At 34.6% G+C, this 21,579-nt stretch overlaps 1 protein-coding gene across 1 annotated transcript in view; it reads left to right on the top strand.

Annotated features, from left to right (window-relative positions):
- Positions 1 to 16: 16 nt before the first annotated feature.
- LOC110457472 overlaps positions 17 to 21,579 on the top strand; it is a 31,647-nt gene continuing 10,084 nt past the window's right edge. The window contains exons 1-6 of the mRNA XM_021508769.1: positions 17 to 80; positions 5,550 to 5,680; positions 9,165 to 9,253; positions 11,322 to 11,416; positions 12,108 to 12,209; positions 14,454 to 14,585. Coding sequence (XP_021364444.1) covers positions 17 to 80; positions 5,550 to 5,680; positions 9,165 to 9,253; positions 11,322 to 11,416; positions 12,108 to 12,209; positions 14,454 to 14,585 — 613 coding nt within the window. The remainder of the gene's footprint in view (positions 81 to 5,549; positions 5,681 to 9,164; positions 9,254 to 11,321; positions 11,417 to 12,107; positions 12,210 to 14,453; positions 14,586 to 21,579) is intronic.

Here is a 21,579-nt window from a genome sequence, read left to right as displayed (position 1 = left end):
GACTGGTGGTGCGTCTATGCGCGACTGGTCGTATGACCATGTTAGACCTGGCTGCGACCTCTTACGTTTTAGAATCGCAGGTAAGTAGTTTTGAACATGACCGTCGACCTTGCTGCGACTGATTTTGAACGTACGAATACCCACGATCTATGCGACTAGCCCGCGCGCAGCTAGGTCATATCCTGGTCGCAGGCCCGGTGTGACAGTGGCTTTACCTCAACATGAATATGTGTTTGTCATCGGTTGATGGTAAGCACAGGATTTTTTTATTTATTTTTTTATATTATTGCCGATAGTGATTGGCCAGGAGTGCATCACGTGTCCAACGATAAAAACCGATACTGACTTGGAGCGCGTGATTTTTGTTAAAGGACTTGCTGTTTCTAAAAATAGAATGATGACGTGTCTCCAATCGAACGCATCGTCCCGCTTCCGTAGATTTTTGCTGTGATTTTTTTTCAGATTGTTAACATTACTGTTTTGAAAATAATAAAACAACTGTAGCCTTTGACTTCGGTCGATACCTGGATTTATCGACACGAGAAAAGATGTATTAACCTCAGACTGCGTCCTCTGTCAATTTATCTTTCCTCGGGTTGATAAATCCAGGTATCGACCTCAGTCAAAGGCTATAATTGAATAATAAATCTTTTCTACAAGGTCAAAACTTGTGTATAATTTGATATTTAAATACTTTTAATTTAAAATATGCGTTCTTATTATTATTAAATAAAACAACACATCGGAATTCTGTATGGCTGATAATGGTTTTCATACTTTGAATTATTCATGTTATATTAAGATACAAGGCACCAACAAGTTATCATAAATATAAAATATTCGTTGGCGTTCTTTTTAAAGATTATTCCATGAAAATTGCATGCTCCCATGCATTATACAAAATTGTAGTAATTACGTGTTTGAAATTTGAATGTTTTAAATCAGAAATTTAAAAAATATGAAAGTGTAAGGGTCGATATCGGGACCTTTCCAGTTCACCAAAGATAAATGTAAAATATATTGGCCACCAAGTTTATGAAAAGAATTTAGCGTTAGAAAGAAAAAACTCCTTTTGATTGCTTCAGCTTACATGTAGAACGGAGAATACTAAAAGTCAAAAATATTTTACAGGAACTCTTCTCTGCGATTGCAAGGAATGCAGTGGTGCCCGTCATCTTAAGCCGATAGCAATTTAACATTAAGGTCGATAAAAGACAATTGTTCCATTGTAGAAACTGATATTTATTTCTTAAGAGATCAAGAGCAAGCTCGGACTTATAGCATCAGTGAAAATAGAGCGTCTATGACGAAACTGAATATAGCTTTACAACACTACATATGTAATTATGTCAATCAAAAATTCATTATAGCAAACACAATATAACGAAAACGAACAAGGGGTGATTATATCGTGTACTAACAGAACAAGGCGCTTGTTTGCCAGGCATTTAATGCAAAAAATGAGGAGGAGGAACAAAACGAAAGGTCACGAGTTCCGTGAACGGTTGTTTGTTTTTCATCATAATTAAAGTTAAACATGGTCTATTGCAAATAGATATATACTAAGTAAATGAACACAAGTTCCCACGACTGCTAACACATGTTTTCTTCAATTTGCATAAACAAGAACGAGGCGGGCATTGGACGCAATATATGGGAAATTACATTTGTAATTACTTACAAGCAAGTTTCTAAACATTTTCTTTATGTTAGTAAGTATGGATTGTGAAGTGAAGCGTGTGTACTCAAAGGTGTAAAGCATGTAAGAGTTGTCCAGAAATCGATATCAGTATTAAAACAAAGCGAGGCTGAATAGAGTCATTTCGGTACATATATAACAAGTAATTGTACATACGCGTACAGCGTAGCCGAATCGACATCGATTTGTGGACAACTCGTACATACTTAACACCTTTGTGTACATACGTTTCACTGGTCATTTGCATGATGAAGGTGACAGAGTACATACCGTGCTAGTCATCGAAACGTCGCATATAATACTTTTTGGTTGTGCTTTATGGATCTTGTCACATTACTAACAAGCAAAGGCTATTCTTACTGGTTTAGACTCATATATTTCGAACACGCCTTTATAAAATATCCTCAGATAGGTTATAAATCACAGAGTTTATTGCTTGCAATATTTCGCTCAAACATATAGCATGGAATTCAAAGTACCAGTCTTTTTTTCTGAATCAACGATTTTTCACGGGAAATACATCATTATCAATGTGTTTAGTCTGTATCCCGACAAACATCTACCAATCTTTGAGTGCATCTTGGCATTGCAAAAACACCACAACAATTGTGATGCGTAAATAAGGTAACAACATCACTTAAAAAAATGAAATTTCTTTTGTAGAAGGGTTTTGTATCACAACCAGTGCGTGTTCATGTGTGACACTTATATGTTTGGGTGACTAGTACGGTACCTTCTCTGTCACCTTCATCAGACAAATGACCAACAAAGAGTTAATTTACTATCGTATGACCATGACATTGCATTACCACTATATAACCCTACCTTATTCAGTTGGCATTCATATGGGTTATGAATGCCATCACCCGATTGTTGACGTCATAATTGTTACATAGGATACCACTGACCCTCCTTGGGCTATGGCTGTTCTATTCACTGAAAAAGCATACACAACACTACATACATTATTCGAACTAAATGCTGAATGATATATTATTCATGTATATACTTTTATATAGTAAGTGTAATTGAAATTTCTATGAGATGAACAGATTCCAAAAATGGTAAATATAAGTATTGACCTGCTTTCAGTTGTCATTCATAGGAAATATGAATACTAAGTTTAAAAAAAAGGGCAAATCCAACATGACGCTAGCGCGCTTCAGTGAATTTGCATTTGTCCAGTTGGCAATCATGTCTCTTATGAATGACAACTGAAAGCAGTTCAGTGCTTAAATGAGTTGGCAACCATTTTTGATTAAAAACAATGTTCTGAAAATGAAATATTCAGCGGCGCCAGACCTGGACTCGAACCCTAGACCTCAGAGTGTAATGTCGTCGGACGCTACTTTGTCACGTGTGCTACAGTTATATTCCGAAAGAAATCAAGGGAAGTGTACTGTTTGTTTGAATTTTCTTGTATTTGTCCTACAGTTCAAGTTAAAATTAATTTATTTACTTAAGCTTTACAGCTCATCAGTTGTGCATATATACAGTGCAACATAAAGAAAACAATTGAACAACAACATACATACACACCACTTCCGCACCTACTCCTTGAAGTGTAGAGAGATATCTTGCACTGCTAAATATAATGTAATTACTAATAAAATATTATTTGATGATAAGGACATCTCTTTATTTTCTGTGGATAACAACTTAATTATTTTTTACATACTTGTCTGATATAGAAAGGTTTTATAAATGAATTGCGTAAATCGGAACAAAATGGCCACAGCTAAAATAGATATGATATCAAAAATACCTTTGTGGACGGTTTTAACGATTAATGTTAGTTAACTCTATAGCGATTAGAATGGGATCTATCACGGAATATTTTGAGTCGTAACCACGAAAAAATCAGAGGTTATGGTAATGACTGATAATAATAAGCATCGATGTGACTGGCACCGCACTCAACAAGTTGCTATTAACAATTGAACAGCGACAATCCTGCAAACACGTATACCAAATATCCATGTATCCAGTCAGAATATAGAGAAATTCTGATCTTACACTATCTAGTATTTCCCCCCAAATAATTTAGAAGTTTCAAAATCCAGCAATTTCTAGTGACAACGACTTGCTAAGAATGACGTCGACAGGCTTATCACGGTTTCACTTTGCCGGAAATATTTTTTCTTGAAATGAAGATGGCTCGATTATCAAAGTTCCGCTTTAATGCAAACAGCTTGTTGGAAATGAAGGCGTCTGGCTTATCAAGGTTCCAATCTAGATCTACCAACCACAATTTGCTGGGACTGAAGGTGACCTCTCCTGTAAATATTTAAGTCTCAAAAAAGGCAAAGGTGCTACCTTCTCTCAAGCTATTATTATATTCAGGCCTTAGAATAGCATTATAATTAAGGTACACCACATGCTATCAGGTCATACAACACCGCTAACAATGAATCGAAATGTATGCACTGAAGTTAGATTACCGGACCAAGTTGCGTCCATTGATAAAATCTATCGAATATACTTTAGGCTAATTATTTGTTGAACTGTTGTTTATCACATCAATACTTAAGCCGTCATGACTGAACATTTCCGTTCAAAGTATTTGTATATCGATCACGTTTAATATATGTTTACCTGAATTACAATGACGATAATCACATTTGTTTGAATTCAGACCGGGCAAATTGTGGATGCTATATTTCATATTAAATTATTTCTAAGCAAACAAATCAACTTTAATTCGAAAACATAAATGACATGAACAATTTTAACTAAACATGGATCTGCAAGCGAGTTAGTGAACACCTTTTAAAAGAAATCCCAAGTCTAGTTTGTTCAACCAAATAGATTGAAACATCCCTTATTCATTTTTCATTTGGTGGTATATCTTGCCATCAATTAATTCAAGTCGAGATGATTATGACGCCAAAATATTTCTTGCTAAATCGACTGATCATGATAATTAAGTCGAATAGTTGTGTTAGTTATCAAAATACTTCTCTCGCTATCATGATAATTAAGTTAACATATCAGGAAAGCTTTAACGCTAAGATATTGCTGAACATTTTGGTTATGCATCAACCCTCGACTAATATCAGCCCTCGAGCCTTTGACCTTCGATGCAAGGAAGGACTTGGAAATTATCACAGCATTACATATAACTAGCAATAATTAAATTTGTAACCTTAATAAACTCGACCATGCATTGATCTGGATAAGTCCATTATTATGTACAGGGGTGAAAGGGTTAAGTGTAAAAGTTCAAAGACCAGGGTACAACTACTTTGGACTAATTTCCGACAATGAACGAACTATTGATGTGATCGAACAGGGACATACTTTTATAGTAACTGAGTACAAACCTTTATTTACTAAAACCTACGCGCTTGATTGGAAACTAGTCATGGGCAGGGCTTAAACAAAATAAAATACATCTGAATAGCCTTCATTAATACACTTCAGTGATTGTTACGGCTGTCAATCGTGTAAGCGACCACCATCAAATAACATGAATGTTCATACATTGATTTGCCTTCTGCTATGTAAGTATAATTTGAAAACTTACATTTTTACAAGAATAATTAGCCATTGTCAACTAAACGTAATTATTATAACATGAAATTGCAAGGTTTTGTTACCTAGTTATAAAATCTGGACCCCAGAAGCAACGATAAGTATCACCATCTTTTTACCTTGATCTCATATTTGAAAACTAATCTAACCTAAAATATCAAACAAATATATCATTGATTTTTTACCAGACAAAAAAATGCAAATCGCTTTATTTCTGGGTTTTTTATGGTTTAAAAGTCAACGGAGACTTGTAAAGATAACTGATTCGTAGTATGAATATTACGTATTAAAAAAACTAATTTAGTTATGTTTTCAGTTTTGGCAAATGGTCTCGGCCGCAGACTTCGGAAAAATGATATTAGACGCATATTGCGACAGCACAACTATCACAGACAACAGCTTGCTAATGGAATGTATAACATAGCGGCAGCAAATATGAAGAAAATGGTAAGTGTTGTGTTGAATTTTAAGAGTGATTGTGATATACAAACTGTACACTGTGTATATACTGTTACTGTATTCAAAAATATTGATATCTTGCTATGCCAACGAAACTTAATCACAAATAAATGGAACCAATGTAAAGCAAAAAATCTTCGCGTGAAGAAATATCGAAATTATCGTAAAAAATATAATGTTCAAGACCTGCATACACCAAACACCAGAAGGGAAACCTGTGATACTATAATCTTACATGTTATATGCTGCTATCTTAACCTAACGTATTTTATGTGTGCATGTGTGTTATGTATCTTTTTTCTTACTCGTGTTGTAAATATAATACAAATAAAGGAGAATATTTAACCAACCTTTTTTGACAAGTAAACTAGATACCTTTCAACTATTGTAAAAGTGAAAATATCTGCGTTATGATTCTTAAAACAAATCGTGGCTATAGTTTTACAAATTCTATAAATCTTATTTTTTTCTAATTTAACTTTTGCAGAAGCTAAATGCACGTCAAGAGCTCAGTTTGCTGGTAATCCTACTTATACCCCCTTCAAATTCTTTAAAAAGGATATGGACAAATCATATAAAGAAAATCATGTGGTGCATAGTATCAAATAGGAATTCGATTGTAGATGTTTTACCTTCCAAATGTTGCAACTCTCAATAATACTTCGATTACATACAAAGACCGGTTTATTTACAGGATCAATCCTCTCTCCATGCGCTTAACCAAAACATAAAACTTAACACCATCCTGGATACTTCAGGGGTTACGCTCACTTACGCTCTGTGCACCCTGGAATTTGTCATAGCAAAATTGATGGCATAAGACTAGCTATTTGATTGGTCTCAGGTAAAATAAAAACCCTTTTGCTAGGCTGATACCTGCTCTTTGAAGATTACAGATGAGCGACACCTGCCTTCAATACCTGTTAATTTTACTGTTACGTGACCGAGAGATTTGTTTGATGTGCATTAATGATCAAACTAGTCTTCTCGTCTCATGCACAATGTGTCGCACACTGAGTCTTCGATTTTCCCATGATATATTCCAGAAGTGAACAGAGCGAAAGTGAGCATAACCACTAGACTATCGAGGATGACTAAGACATATTGTGACACGAACTACATTGGAGCGACATTAGTCCAATAGACATTTTACAAAGGTCGCTTGTTGCCTAATTTTTTCATGTTGGAATTTCGTGAAATGAATATTTTACATACAAGATTGCGCCATTCATGTAGTGGTTTAAAGTATGATTTGTATAGAGTTAATATTATAACTGATCCACTGTATGTATGTGGAAATGAGTATGAAAACGCAATACATTTTTTTTATTATTATTATTATTGTATGCTGTATATAAGACTAACACACATCCTGATTGATGATATCTCACGTTATTGTAATATTTTCCCTCAATCTTATTCTTTAAAGTTCTACAAAACTGTCTGATGAAGACAATGAAAATATCTTCCAAGTAGTTCAAACCTACATTACAAATAGCAGCAGATCTTAAAATTCAGTATTATATTAAGAAATTGAAAGCTGTTGTTGTATAATCTCTCTTTCTTATTCTCCTAATCTTTTTTCTTTCTTCCTTTTCTTTCCTTTCCTATTTTTGATAGATATATTTGTTGTTGTTATCATGTAATTTATATAATAAAATGTATTGGAGAGGGCGTTTCAAAGTTGGATAACTTGTGCCTAATCATTTTTGTTGAATGACAAATAAAATGTGTTCAAATCAAAATCAACAAATTCTACGAAAACATTTGCTATATTTTTTACATCAAATACCATTATGCCTTACGCTGAATTGAAATAACATCTGAACCATTTCATAATTAGTCATTGATCCCTCAAACAGACTTATGCCTTTTCAAATATCATGTTGTCAGTATAAAGGTTTGGTGGTCGATAGAATGTAGGCACGTTTGATTAATAGTTGTGTTCACATATAAGCCAGGGTACACTTTTGATTGATTTTATGGTGTCAAACATACATAGTATGTTTCATGTTACGTTTTTGTAAGATATGCTTTGTTTTTGGTTGTTGTTTTTTACAGAAAATATACCATTTTGGAAATTTATAACTTTGTTAATGATATTTTGTGTAAACTGTTAAATAAAGGTAGTCTATCATTATTTTGCAGAAAGAAATTGGGTTTCCAATGGGGAATTGAAACAGCTAATATACTGTAAGAGTGGTAATATTTGCGTTGAAATGCCTGCGTTATTACTCTTTAAATTGAAATCAGTGTGGTGATCCGATGAAATCTTAATAACAATAAAACAATTGTATCTGCTAGAAAGTGACTTGGTATCTTAGGAATATATGTGACAGATAAAATAAGTCTGCGAAATGTCGGCTTCAGAATGAAGAAGACAGATAAAATGTCCACTTTAAGTTGTTCCGACGCCAGGAGTTCATGAAACGGTATTGTATTAGGCATTTTTATCTGACTCATTTATGACAAAAACAAAATAGTATTAAATTAGGTTTTTTTCAGACATGGAGTGCTTTACTTCAAAAAAAGACGAGCAGACTATTGAGTTGTGATATGTTGACAAAAAACCGGTACAGGAACATAGATATCAACCTTGGCCAAGTCTACGGCAGACGTTATGGAAACGTAATTAAAGGATGGTTTAAAGAAATTGTGTTTTTTCGGCCGGAATATCAGATGTGTGTAAGGTCATGGCAGTGTGCTCATTTACTGAAGGTGAGAGACCAGTAAAACAAGGTTCGAATCTGAATCCTTTCGATTGGATGAACCAAAGACATACTATACAAATAATATTTAGGGTTGCAACGATATATCGTATCGTATCGCGGTACTTTCTTATGTATCGTATCGAATTGTTTTGTTTGCCTGTATCGCGATACACTAATTATAATATAACAGTCCTAAATTATCAATCAATTTTTTATCAAACTCTCAAAAAGTGAACCTTTTTTTCGTTATCCTTCAGTTTAGATGTGGTCCACTGTGCAGTCATACCCAAAAGTACTTAAAATCATACAAAAGATATTTCGATAGAATGTATCATCATGTTAAATGTTATTGGAACATTTGCACACGTCATAATAATTGAGAGTTATCGCTCTTCTCACGTGCTACTCCTGCATTTGCATCGTTCATGTTCTTGCTATATCATTACAGTGAAACTAATTTTGTTATTCCTCAGATTCTGTATTTGAATATTTGAAGATGTGTGAAGATATTTGTGCATGAAGAGAATTTGGTGTTGTATACATATTTATGAATATAGTTTAATTATAAAGTCGGTGACTGATCCTCTATCCGAGCATTTGGGATCAGCAAAATATATCGTAAGCAAGGACGTTTCTATGCCTTCTTTTTATTTTCTATGGTTCTAAAGACGATTGGTAACCGATACTTTTTAAGAATCCTGTCCCACTGTAGGTAAGAGTTATATTTTTAAATAAATCATGCATGCAATTTTGTTTTCCAGATTATCAATGCAAATTATGATCGAGTTGGGTGCTCTCTAAAGCGGTGTTCTTCTAACAGAACACTATTCGGATGTCTATACAGAGAAAGGTATTACAATGTTGTTTTTTCTTAATTTTCATGTTTTACTTAATTAACATTCGCAATTAATGCCGACTTTATTGTTCAATGTGAATGGAATGAACGAAAAAGCATCTTTATATTTCATTTTTACATTTTAATCACAACACAGTTTAGTCCATCCCTAAATAAGCAAATCCATGCCCCATTCATTCTCATTGTCACGTGTTTATATTCCTTAACTCAAAAATCTCTCAGTCAAGAAATATCTATTTATTCCTGACTCACTTCTGTGTCCTGTTTTTACTCCACAATATTTTTTTTAACTAACTCTAAAATAATCTACCAACATGAATCTACGTTCTAAAACAGTATTGCTTTAACTACTAAGTTTGTCAATAAATTAGATATCACCTCTAAATTTCATATTCCTCAACTCAAAACTTACGTAACGACCCTTACTGCCCTTACAAATTTAATATCTCTTAACGAAATTTTGTTTTATTTAAAATGGTGATTAATTTAAACTGACAAAACATCAAAAATCTTGCCCGACGAGATCACTATCAGCTAGTAGCACAAACAACTGATGTCATTGACTAGACTTTCTACTATCTAATGAATTACAAAGAGCCGCTCCAATCTATCCAATCAAATTCCAGCTAGCTTCAGCTTCTTATATATTCAACCCAGTAAAGTTTCGACGTTGTCCTTTATTGGTTTTTGTTTTATATGGCAAAACGTCCTAATCACAGCTAAAGTCACATAAAGACGTGCTTCCATATGCGATCGTTTGCGTACATGTGTGTATGTATTCTGGATTAAGATATGTTGATGTTTGCCCCTGTCGTGATAACGCGGATATGGTGCCGACTTTATGGTGTTATCTCACAAAAATACCATGCCGAAGGCTTTATGCAGTGTTCCATTCGGGTCATATTATACTTACAACGGGTTAACCAATTGTTGCTATTACCTAAAACAGCCCAAGATTTAGTATTATAATCACCATTTTACGGGCTTTGGTATGTCCCGACATGGGGACAGAACTCACTGCATTCCTCACATAGGCGGATGTTCAAAACTGAACCAAAAGTGGAGGTTTTGCAAGGCAAGACGAAAGGAAAAAACAAAAGTAGGTAGGAAGTGGAGAGAAGAATAAATATTCCGAATGTGCAATGGGTGCAGCAAAGTTTGTTTATTTTCAGAAACAATTGGATTTCCGATTTTCTGAAGTTTAGAATGTCCTCCAAAGTAGTTTTGGAGTCGAGTTTTGGCAGTTCATATTTTGCCGCCGCCATATTGTTTACGCTGGATACCTGTTCCCAAGGAAAGATAACTCGTACTACGAACGATAACTCCGCAATATGCAAAGACGGAATAGCTACTTTGGTATTTTTTGTGTCCCAAAGTAGAATAAGGTTTGAGACAAATCGCTTAACTTCTCTCCAAGAACAATTGAATACTTAAAGAATATTGTCGGATTCCGTTTGTTCATTCTCTTTTTTAATTGTACCTGAACAGCAATGTCGTCTACCATATCCTTATTCCTCGGTACCGATATTGTCTTCGGCAGTTTAGACAATTTAAAGTTCCATCTTTTTTGTCCCTAGCATTATAGACGAGTCTTTGACGGACGAAATAGCTGTATGATGCAGTGTAATTCATATTTGGCATACTGTATCTACTAACAATTGTTAACGGCGCATGCGTGTGTTACGTCTATCTTTCTGGATACAAGGTGGTGGACTCTGCTGATTGGTGTTTTAGTCCCCGAGGTTTGCCATAACCTTGATGACCACAGTTATCTTTTGAGTAGTGATACGGTTCAAAATACACACTTTTCTAATGTGATTTACTTTTGAATTAACCAGTACTCGACTACATTTAAAAGTTTATAAATTAAAGGGGTTTTCGCACCTGGCCCTCTGTTTCTTCTGTAGTTTAGAAATGGAATTCCATCTTTTTGGCCCCATGCATCACCGATGAGTGCATTTTTTGATATGCTGTATTTATTAACGTTAATGGTGCATCACATGTGTGTTACGTTCATTTCTATATACTAGTCGTTTTAGTTGTTGATTTTTGTATATTTCAGTACAGAATCGTTTTCATCATATCCACTCTACAGACCTGGAAAAGCATGCACAAAGTGTGAGGGGGACTCGTCTTTTTGTGAAAATGGTTTATGTGGTAAGATGTTTTCACATTAGTTATTCGTGTATATTAAGATATTCAAATTAAAAATATATATATCATTACAAAAATAATGATGTTTTTGTTTCAATGAAATTAATTCCTTTTTCTCTTGTTTTGATAGTTCCTTGCGACTCATATCCAAGCGCATGTGGTACGTATGTTATACACTTTCCTAATAATACCATTTATACAGTGAAATATAGAAACAGAACAATATGATTATTTTTATCATCAGTTTATTAAAGATCCCTGCACCGCTGCCAAAACCTGTATTGGAATCTGTTTTTCTGGCATGATATAGCGTTGATTACTCATTTCCGAAAAGAAAAACCGTACCTTGGACCTTTATGAGAAATGATAAAGAGGATGAACAAAATAAAATCAACAAAAATGTTCTGCGTGCAAAAATATGGCGAGATTCGAACCCTGGACTTCAGATTGTTGACTATCGCTCTTACTAATCGAGCTACCTGGTCAACGGTATTATTCTGGTCCAGCTGTACTACTGTTACGTCCAAACGGAAGTTAAGGGGAGGTAACTGTATATAGGAAAAACCACAGTGCAGTGGGATAGGGATCCTTAACATAATTTATACAAATACTGTAAGAAAGATTTATATTTCTCATATTCGTATGTTCTTAAAAAGGTTGTGTGATATTGTAAATATGTTTTCGATTTTTGCAGACTGCCGAAAAACTTGCCATAAACCTTTCATAGGATCGGGTGAGCTGAATAACACTACATGCCAATGTAAGTGTCAATTCGGAATGGGGCCTAATTGTGACGGTGAGTACTCTCTGTAAGGTTTTGTTGTCCTTATTTACCGGCATATAAGGATTGAAAGGCATTGGTTTTCAATTTCAACAAACATCGGTTACAAACATATTCCATGTAGACCGCTACCGGCATATATGATAAAGGATACTGTTCAATCCTTATATTTACATTCAAAATTGTCAGTTATTTTTTTTACCTCAATACAGATATTTCCTTATATTTTCAATACTGAAATGTCTGTGTTGTCAGTACAAACGAGATTCTTGGAACAGCCTTACGTCCCCAAAATGTTTGCTTCTTACGGTTGTCTCATGTTATTCGAGGCGGGAGGAGAAGCTTCAAAATGACGCTGATAAAATTGCGTTCATAGCTTTATGAACGCAATGTATTCTGGTAATGCTTATAGAGGAACTAACAGTGGCAATGTAAATATAACATAGTGTTTCTTTCATTCCATCTCGGTAATCAGTTGTTCCTCAATATCTTAAGTTCCTTTCTCCCTTGCGTCTCTACTTCTGCATACTCTGGTATATATTCTAGTTCCTCATCAAAATATTGCTTTTAAAGGTGTTGGTGTTTCATCCTGGTATATTAATCACAATCAACGACACAATAAAGCAACAAAATGTTTGCAGACAGAGATACAAATCATACATAACTCCGGGTGAAGGAATCATATACATAAAGACAGTATTTCCAGTAGAAATAAGTTAATTCTAACCGGGAGATGTCGTTGATTTCTTAAAAAAGGTTCTAGGCCCGTATTCGTTAACCTGTTCTCATGCTCAAGCATGGGTTATTTGCTCAAATCATTTTTTTTTTAAAACTCATGTTAAATAATGTCAAACGATCAAAAAGTCCAATGGAAACAATGAAAACAATATCCAGCTTTAAATCTTTTCTAATTTTCTCCAAATCATTGAAAAACAATTTTGATTTTTATTAATTTATAACCTCAAGACAAATTGCTTGAGCATAATAATGGGTGGTCAGATGATGCAATGGATAGCGCACTCGCCTTTCACCAAGTTTGCCGGGGTTCGCGTTCCCTATTGGATTCGAAAAGGTATGGGGTCACCTGCTTGACCACATGGGTTTTCTCCGGTAACTCCGGTTACTCCGGATTCTCCCACATTAAGACCCCCGCGTGCCAGCATCCGGCCCAACAAGAGTGATTTAATAAGTTTAAAGATTTGTTTCCTAATTGTTGTAAAATAACATTTATGTTAATAAATATATTTAAAAATAGTTTCATGAATATGGATCCTTGTTTCGATTAACGAGTGATCAATGCGTTAAAACCAGTTGTTTAATACAATACTACGGTGTAGCACGAAGTAACAAACCACCATAACACAAAACCAGGAACTCAAGTCGGCAAAATAGAAATCGCAGAGGCATTTAAGCAAAAGAGGAAAAGTAATAAACATGGCATAAGCCAGAGGCGAATAGAAGCGCTCTAGAAGGGCATTGTTTCTCGCATTAAGCGCCCGTCAAATGTTTCTTGTGAATTTGAGGAAAAGATGTAGGTTAGCAACTTTCACAGAAAAATCGAACTCTTGATTTGTCGAAGCAGACACTAAAATTGAATTGCAAACAATGTGTTGACCGTTAAATGTCCTCCGTGTAGATAGCAAGCTCATATTCTGAAAACAATGTAGGTCAACTTCACCCATTTTGTGGAATTCAATTTGTATGATGCTAAAGGATTTGTGCAGTAAGAAATCCTAATGGAATTGTTTTTAAGCATAGTTGGTTATGTCTGCAAACAACAATATTCTATATTTAGCATCTTCGTCTGCTCCAGTGTCCCCCATCTCTCAGTTTTCGAAAAAAAAAATTGACGATTTCATTAGCTGAAATTATAGAACGTCACAGATTTTTCTTTCCTGCAATGAAAAGAAGTACGAGTTTTGATTATGAGAATGTATCTAGACAAAATACGAAAGAATCGTGTAATGTATTAATTGGATCATTTGTGATGAATTGTAAGTTGATAATTTGATCGCCGATAGGTTTAGGTTTAATATTGTTTAACGTCCTTTTAACAGCTTAGATCATTTAAGGACGCGCCTCCATGTGTGTTGTGTAAGGGTGTATGCATGTATGGTTGCCGGACACAGAGTATGTTGTTGTATTTGCCTCCTTGTGATAACGCGTATCTGATGCCGACTTTATAGTGCTATCTCACTGAAATACCACGCCTAAAAATGATCAAATAGTATTTGTCGATATCTATTTTATTGTCTGCAGAAGAGTGTCACAATCCTGAACAGTATCAGGACTGGGATATATGTTCTCTAATCACACAAGAAGAGTGCGCCTCTCCCGACTCTGACGAGCGAAAATTGTTAGAGGAATTCTGCCCGGAACAATGTTCTTGTCGTAAGTTTTTCGCATACTCACACAAATATTTGTATTTCAAAATGTTTGAGAAAATATAATAATGCCTTATGGTAATGCAATACGTGTTTTGAAATTGCCTTTCATTGCAAGATTCGTAGTTTCTGGCATTAAATAGACAAGAGGTAATGTATGCATATTTACAAAAACACGAAATAATAACAACCAACGATGAAATACATTTACTTGTAATAAGAAATTAATAGATATAGGATGTGAATATCATCACCGTTCGCTGTAATGTCAATATATCTTGAGGTACTCGGATGAGTAAGTTAGCCCACTAAACGTTTACCAAGACGACCGCAGTTTATTTCTCGGATCGGTCTTGTAAAGGTATTTCGTTACCTGTCCGACTATGCGGGTTTTCTCTGGGTACTCCGGTTTCCTTGGCATCGCTCCCGATTACTGATATGTTGGAACGGGAGCGATGTTAAGACATATTACTTAACGGGAGCGATGTGAAGAAATATCAGTTAACGGAAGCGAGGTGAAGATATAATTTTATTAGATTAGTTTCTGGAGTGATTAATATAAGAAGTTGGTTTCGTACTTGTTATGTAATAAATAACTTTTTTATATAATACAACTTCTTTTTAAGGTGCATAATGTTTCCCTTGCATACACACGCTCAATCAAGTTAATAAGACGCTAAACAAAATTAAACCAAACCTAACCAAAAGTATACGGTTTAGCAGTTGAGTTTTGTTCTTTGTTCCCATGCTATGTTATTTGTGTTTGTGTATTTCAGGAAGATATCCGACAGTTCAAGATATGGCCCTTACTACGTTGAACTTATAATTAAGAAGAATCTACGAAATTTGATAAAAGAAGCAGTTTTGAAATAGTGTACCATCAACGAAACCATTCATCACATTAAGGTCACCCTGTATACAACGATTGACCATGCACAAAAATAATGCGTAAATGGGTCCCAAATAAATCTCTAAACTAGTCCTTCACTAAACATCTTTGAACTCTTAAGGTACCGCTTCCGGTAAAGAAAACAACAAAAGAGTACCGAAATGTGGACAGAACCATAATTCGATCTCAAAATTGATAAAACAATAGCAAATATGAACAAAGGAACGTCTTACAAGAAAATCATACAAGTAAAATAAGACCAGGTATTCCGGAAGGGTAAGCGTCCTCTGCATCATCGATGACTACCGCCATGTAAATCTAGGTCAAATCGAAGTTAATGTCATGTCCTCAAATCGAGAACTCGGGGAGTGACAACAAAACTACAAGGCACTCTGATGAACGTAATAATAAAATCGATCTTCATATCGCACAAAAAAGGCATATTTCCCTACAAGATATTAATGGCGACCATAAAACTTATCGATAGTCTTCATCTTTGGAAAACATGTGTTGTAAGTTTGTCCGTCAGTAGTCGATATCTATATCTTATTTGCACTCTTGGTATGTCATGACATAATCGAAGGCTCATTGTTTCTCCTGTAATTTCTTTTAGACATGACAAACTGACCGATATCTGTCCTGTGAAATTTAAATTATCCTGCCGCGCGATTTATTTTGATTTCTCCTTTATTTCATTTTCATCAAAAGGTATTAAAGGATGCGGAATTTTGTGATCATCTGCAAAGTGACGCGTACAGAGACTTCGATTTTGTCTTGTCATACTCTAAGGAAGTAGATAAATGTATCACACCTTCACGAAACAATATTAAACACACATATATGGTATCCCTTTGGAATATATTTTGTGTAGAGGGAATGTCGGTTGACAAATCAAAGTACGCCATTGGGTATGTTTAATAATGTCGATTTTTACCTTTGACGATAGCTTGCATTTCTTGTGAGCTGAAAATTAATTTACTTAACAAACAATGGTTGAGCATCCAGCTTAACTAAATAAAATATGTATTTTAACTTATATTTTTTTGGTATATCAAACTTAAATATTCTTATCTATGATTCGCTTTTTTTCTGTTAGCTGAATCTGATAAATTTAACAAGTAATAGATGATTATCCTGCTAAATTTTATATAAATAATTTTATGATGTATCTAACTTTCAAATGCTTAACGATGATTCACTTTCCGCGGGCCTAACCTGATTTTTTAAATATATACAATCTGCTCGTAATGATTCATCAGTTATATTAATAATTGCATGAAATTAAATGAAAAAAAATCGTAGTATGACTTTTTATTTTCTGCGATTTTTTCTTGCTGCCATATTAGATCATACAATTGGCCAATGAAGCGACAGAGCTTTCAAATAGAAATCTCTCAATGAAGATTAGGGTTTGCGATATCAATATAGGAATATTTTAAATAACAACGAAATACTTTTAAAACACTCATTGAGTTAATATGAGTTATTTCCCTTTAATAAAACATCTTTCGGTACCTGTGTGTGTAAGTTATAAAGTTATCTTATTGATAAAGAAACAAAAACAAAATATAAAAGAAACCTTTTTTCTTGAAGTCATAAATAAAAATATCAAAATACTAGAAATTGAAGAATATATATGTGAAAGCTAAGCATTTAAATAAAATACATTTCGACCGTTTTCTTGTATTCATCAAATGAAAATTTGTTATCAGTAAATTTGAGTTATCTCTCTTTACTTATGTATGTCAGTTCAAAGACGGTTGAAATAACAATGATTAACATATACCCTGATCAAAGTTTTGATAATGCTAAAATATCTTGAAAAAAAAAAAAAAATGATAATATGGAGAAAGTTTCATCATTGATCAGGACTCATTGTACTTCATTGTTAAAAGGCATGGGGTCACCTGTCCGAACACCTGAGTTTTCTCCTGGTACTCCGGTTACCTCTCACATTAAGACTTCTCCCGCGCTAACATCCGGGTCAACATGAGTGATTAATATAACTTGTATTTAGTTGTTTCATATTTTTAGTAATAGAAGAAAAGTTTATTTCATATTGTACTTCATTTCTTAAATCTCAAATTTTGCATAAACCTGATACAAGACTGTCTTGAATACAAACAAGGGGTTTATTGCGGTCGATTTTTTTAAATGAATTTAAGAAATGAAGTTGCTTTGATTTTTGTAATATTCAACTGAATAAAAAAATGTCTGACCAGAAATATGTTTCTTTTTGTTGCAAACGTTTATTTTACATTTGTGCAGAAAATGAAACTTGTGTTTCAGATATCCCCGGTCTATAGATCTAGAGAACACCTTTAATTTGTATTAAGACCACATGTATATGGAGAACATCTGTTTAATCTTCGTATATTTACCACCTACAAATGTATATGTATGTAACATTTTCATGTATCTTTCATTTTACTTAATAAGGGATGTTCCATATGATTCTTTCACTTTTATTAAAAAACGGTCTATAAAACAATAACTGTCCATAAAAACATATTTCACTTTCTTTCATGTGTGGTCTTACAGACACCTATCCTTTTTTGTTTAAAGACCTTAAAATGGTATTTGTTACGGCCTCTTTGTTATTCCCTGTTTAACGTTCAGCATTAAGGGGAATGGCAACAACTGGTTCACCCGTTGTCAGTATAATATTACCAGGTGAAATGCTGTGCTGGGGGTCTTTGGAATGGGTTTTCAGTGAGATAGCACTATAAAGTCGGCATCAGATCCGCGCTATAACATGGAGGATATCACACCAACATACCCTGTCTCCAGCACACATACACACATGCACACAACCATAACACACATGGAGGCGCGTCCTTAAATGACCTTAGCTGTTATAGGACGTTAAACAAAATAAAACCAAACGAAGCAGCATCATAATTAAGAGCCTTTATTGGCAAATAAATCTGAAAAATTGAATAAATCGTGAAACATTTCTACGATTTAACGATATTGTTGTATTTTTCATTTAATATATTCCAGTTTTTGCACTAATGTTAATTTTACATTGCACTTACCAATCAGAGGGTAGTATTTCTTTGACATCATATTCAGAAATACCAATGCAAATTCGCTTGACGTGCCAAGGATCATTAGTTTTGTCAATTCAGCAACATGTCCGTTATTCGAAATTGTATTCTTTCGTCAACTGGGACCCTTTAAAATATTTTCCGATACTGATTCAATTTATTTTCCATGAACGATAGATTTCACTCTCGTTTATCGTCATCATCATAAAATGATGACGAGAAACGAGAGGAAACTCTTTTGTTTATGGAAAATAATTGAAAAAACTTAACGCGATAAATTAATGATTGAATTAGATTTCAATTTGTAGATTTGTTTTGCTACATTTCACCATTCCACTCTTTATCGAAATAGATCATCCAATATGTACAAACACATAGGGACGAAAAACATGTATTTCAATATCAAAGAAAGGCTTTCTGTTTGTTGTAAGATGCCACTATTGGGGACCCCCTGCAGAAATGGAGATTTTTTTGTTTTTTGTGTCTTTCACGGGAGGACACGAACGTGGCCAGAAATTAAACTGCACCAAATCGCCTTATTTGCTATCCTTGTATTTTCCCTCTTTTGCCAATCTTTCTTTTTGGGAGCCTGAAGTTGGTTCCTAGTTCCTAGTTCCGTTTAAGATAAACGGAACTAGGAACCAGACCCTACTTCCGTTTAAGATAAACGGAACTAGGAACCAGACCCTAATTCCGTTTAACATAAACGGAACTGGGAACCAGACCACAGTTCCGTTAACATAAACGGAACTGGGACCCAGACACTAGTTCTGTTTAAGATAAACGGAACTAGGAACTAGACACTAGTTCCGTTTAACATAAACGGAACGAGGAACCAGACCCTAGTTCCGTTTAACATAAACGGAACTAGGAACCAGACACTAGTTCCGTTTAAAATTGAAATAACACTATCAATCGAACTTCGACCAATATACTAGGTCTGCTTCAGAAAAACATCAAAGCCAGACTCTTATAATCGACTGGGAACTCAAATCTGAATCAAGTACAGGAATCGAACCCACAACCTTTCACACGAAAATTAAGACCACCATAGCCTCTATAAAGTAATTGGTCTTATACGGAACTGAGTGTCAGACTCCAGTCACGTTTTTCCTTAAACGGAACTGGGAACCAGAGCGGGGTCCGTATAGGAAACAAATATGTTTTTTTGTAATTCTTTCCCTGTCTAATTTCGTAAAACGGAAGGTCAAAGGCCCGTAGTTATATCTGAATAAATTTCTTTTTTGCTACCTAAAGGCTTTCTTTGAAAAATCATTTGTCATGTGTGCTTAGGGTTCTCCAAATTAAGCGAGGATGTTCAGGGGCTTTGTCCCCCGACTGAGACATATACACTGTTGCTATTTACGTTCAGCTTCAATTTAGAACTGGCAGCTTTGTTGTCATTTTAATGTCACAGGTTGGAGTGTCATGCTATGATGTCCAGGTTACGACATTCCAGTGAGATAACACTTTAAAGTTGCCATTGAGTGACGTCATCATCCACTGACGCCGTTTTCGCATGACCATAGCTGTGTCGAGGACATTAAACTCTAAACAAACCAAACGTAAGACGCTTTGGTTTAAATTATGTATCTTTATTTAATTTGCAATAGACAACAATGCATTTGTGCTTTACACACATTTAAAACATGGCAATGACATAATGGCAATAATAAATACATATTATGTGTCATTCGTCCGCGCAACGGCTAAGGTCGTACAAGGACGGGTGCCAACGGAAGCACTGCCAAAAGGGAAAAGTAGGAAGGAGAGAAAAGAAAAAATGAATGTCCCAAGTGAGGCAAAGTTAGGAGCTGGTCAATTTTGGTATCTCTGATATTTCCAAACCAAAAAAAGAATCTTTGATCTTACAATAACATGCATTTCGATACAGTAGGTCTAGTTTATCTCCCCGAATCTGTAGGGGAACTTATATTTAACGTATAGTTTTCTTCTAAGGTAACCTTATACACAGCAAAGGGACTCGTAAACGTCTGGTGTCGTACTTCTATGGTCAGAAAAAAATAATTATCGAGATCACTCGTCACGTTTGTCACAGAGTAGCACAAAGACATTTAGAATATCTATTGCAAATGAAATTTTTGTATTTTTCATTTTCGATTTTTCAAAATCTCAAAAACTCATTATGTAATAGAAAGATTTTAAATGTGAAATATATCTCATATAGGGATAATGAGCCATCCTCTTAACAAATTCTCTAACAAAAATCCGATAATTGTATATCTCTGCATGTGTTTAAAAATAATGCAGTTGAATTTTCGCAGATAAATTACTCAACATCATTCAATGGTCTGGTGTGTTACGACAAAGTTTTAAAAGTATTTATATATATATTGTTTTTAAATTACACGCATGAATTAATCTTTAAAAATTGATCAACGCATACTGTCCCCATTTCTCTATTTGTATAATACCTAATCATTGTACATGAAGATCGTGAACATAAAATTACGCAATATGATTATATGGTAGTCCTAACTAGAGAATGGGTACATGTTTTATTCCGCGAGATTGCAATTTATGTAGTAAGTAAAATACTGCCGCGCGAGCGAAGCATGTATGTAAGGCACGCGCGTGCAAGGTTATGCGGCGCACACAACAGGCGCTATCAAATCACACCATCTTATCTGAGCACAGTGGCAGACAAAACAACGAGTGAAACCCCAGCATCAGTTTATCTTTACCGTTCATCTACAGCTCATCGACACGCGGTGACTAATCTGATCACGTGATGTCATCGCCGTCAACACCCAGTGTTGGTGTCGTGTGCAAAAACATAAACAATAGTGTTGTTAGGCAAAAGTAGACGTCTAGTGTTTTGTCGAATGAATTCAAATATATTTGTAAATGTTGGTATATGTTGATTACATAACAATTATCAAAAACATTATCACGCAGCATTTAAAATTAGCTTTTGTGTCGTATCAATAATGTTTATTTTAAAAAATGAACAAATAACCCAAAGAATAAACGTTTTGTAACATCTCTGTAATTTATCAGTCAAATATAGTGTTTGTGTTTCTGACTTAAGGAGGGGGGGG

Source organism: Mizuhopecten yessoensis, unplaced genomic scaffold (assembly GCF_002113885.1).
Source record: "Mizuhopecten yessoensis strain PY_sf001 unplaced genomic scaffold, ASM211388v2 scaffold9157, whole genome shotgun sequence".
Lineage (NCBI taxonomy): Eukaryota > Metazoa > Mollusca > Bivalvia > Pectinida > Pectinidae > Mizuhopecten > Mizuhopecten yessoensis.
The sequence above is the reverse complement of the archived record's forward strand: the minus strand, read 5'-3'. Positions and strand labels throughout refer to the sequence as shown.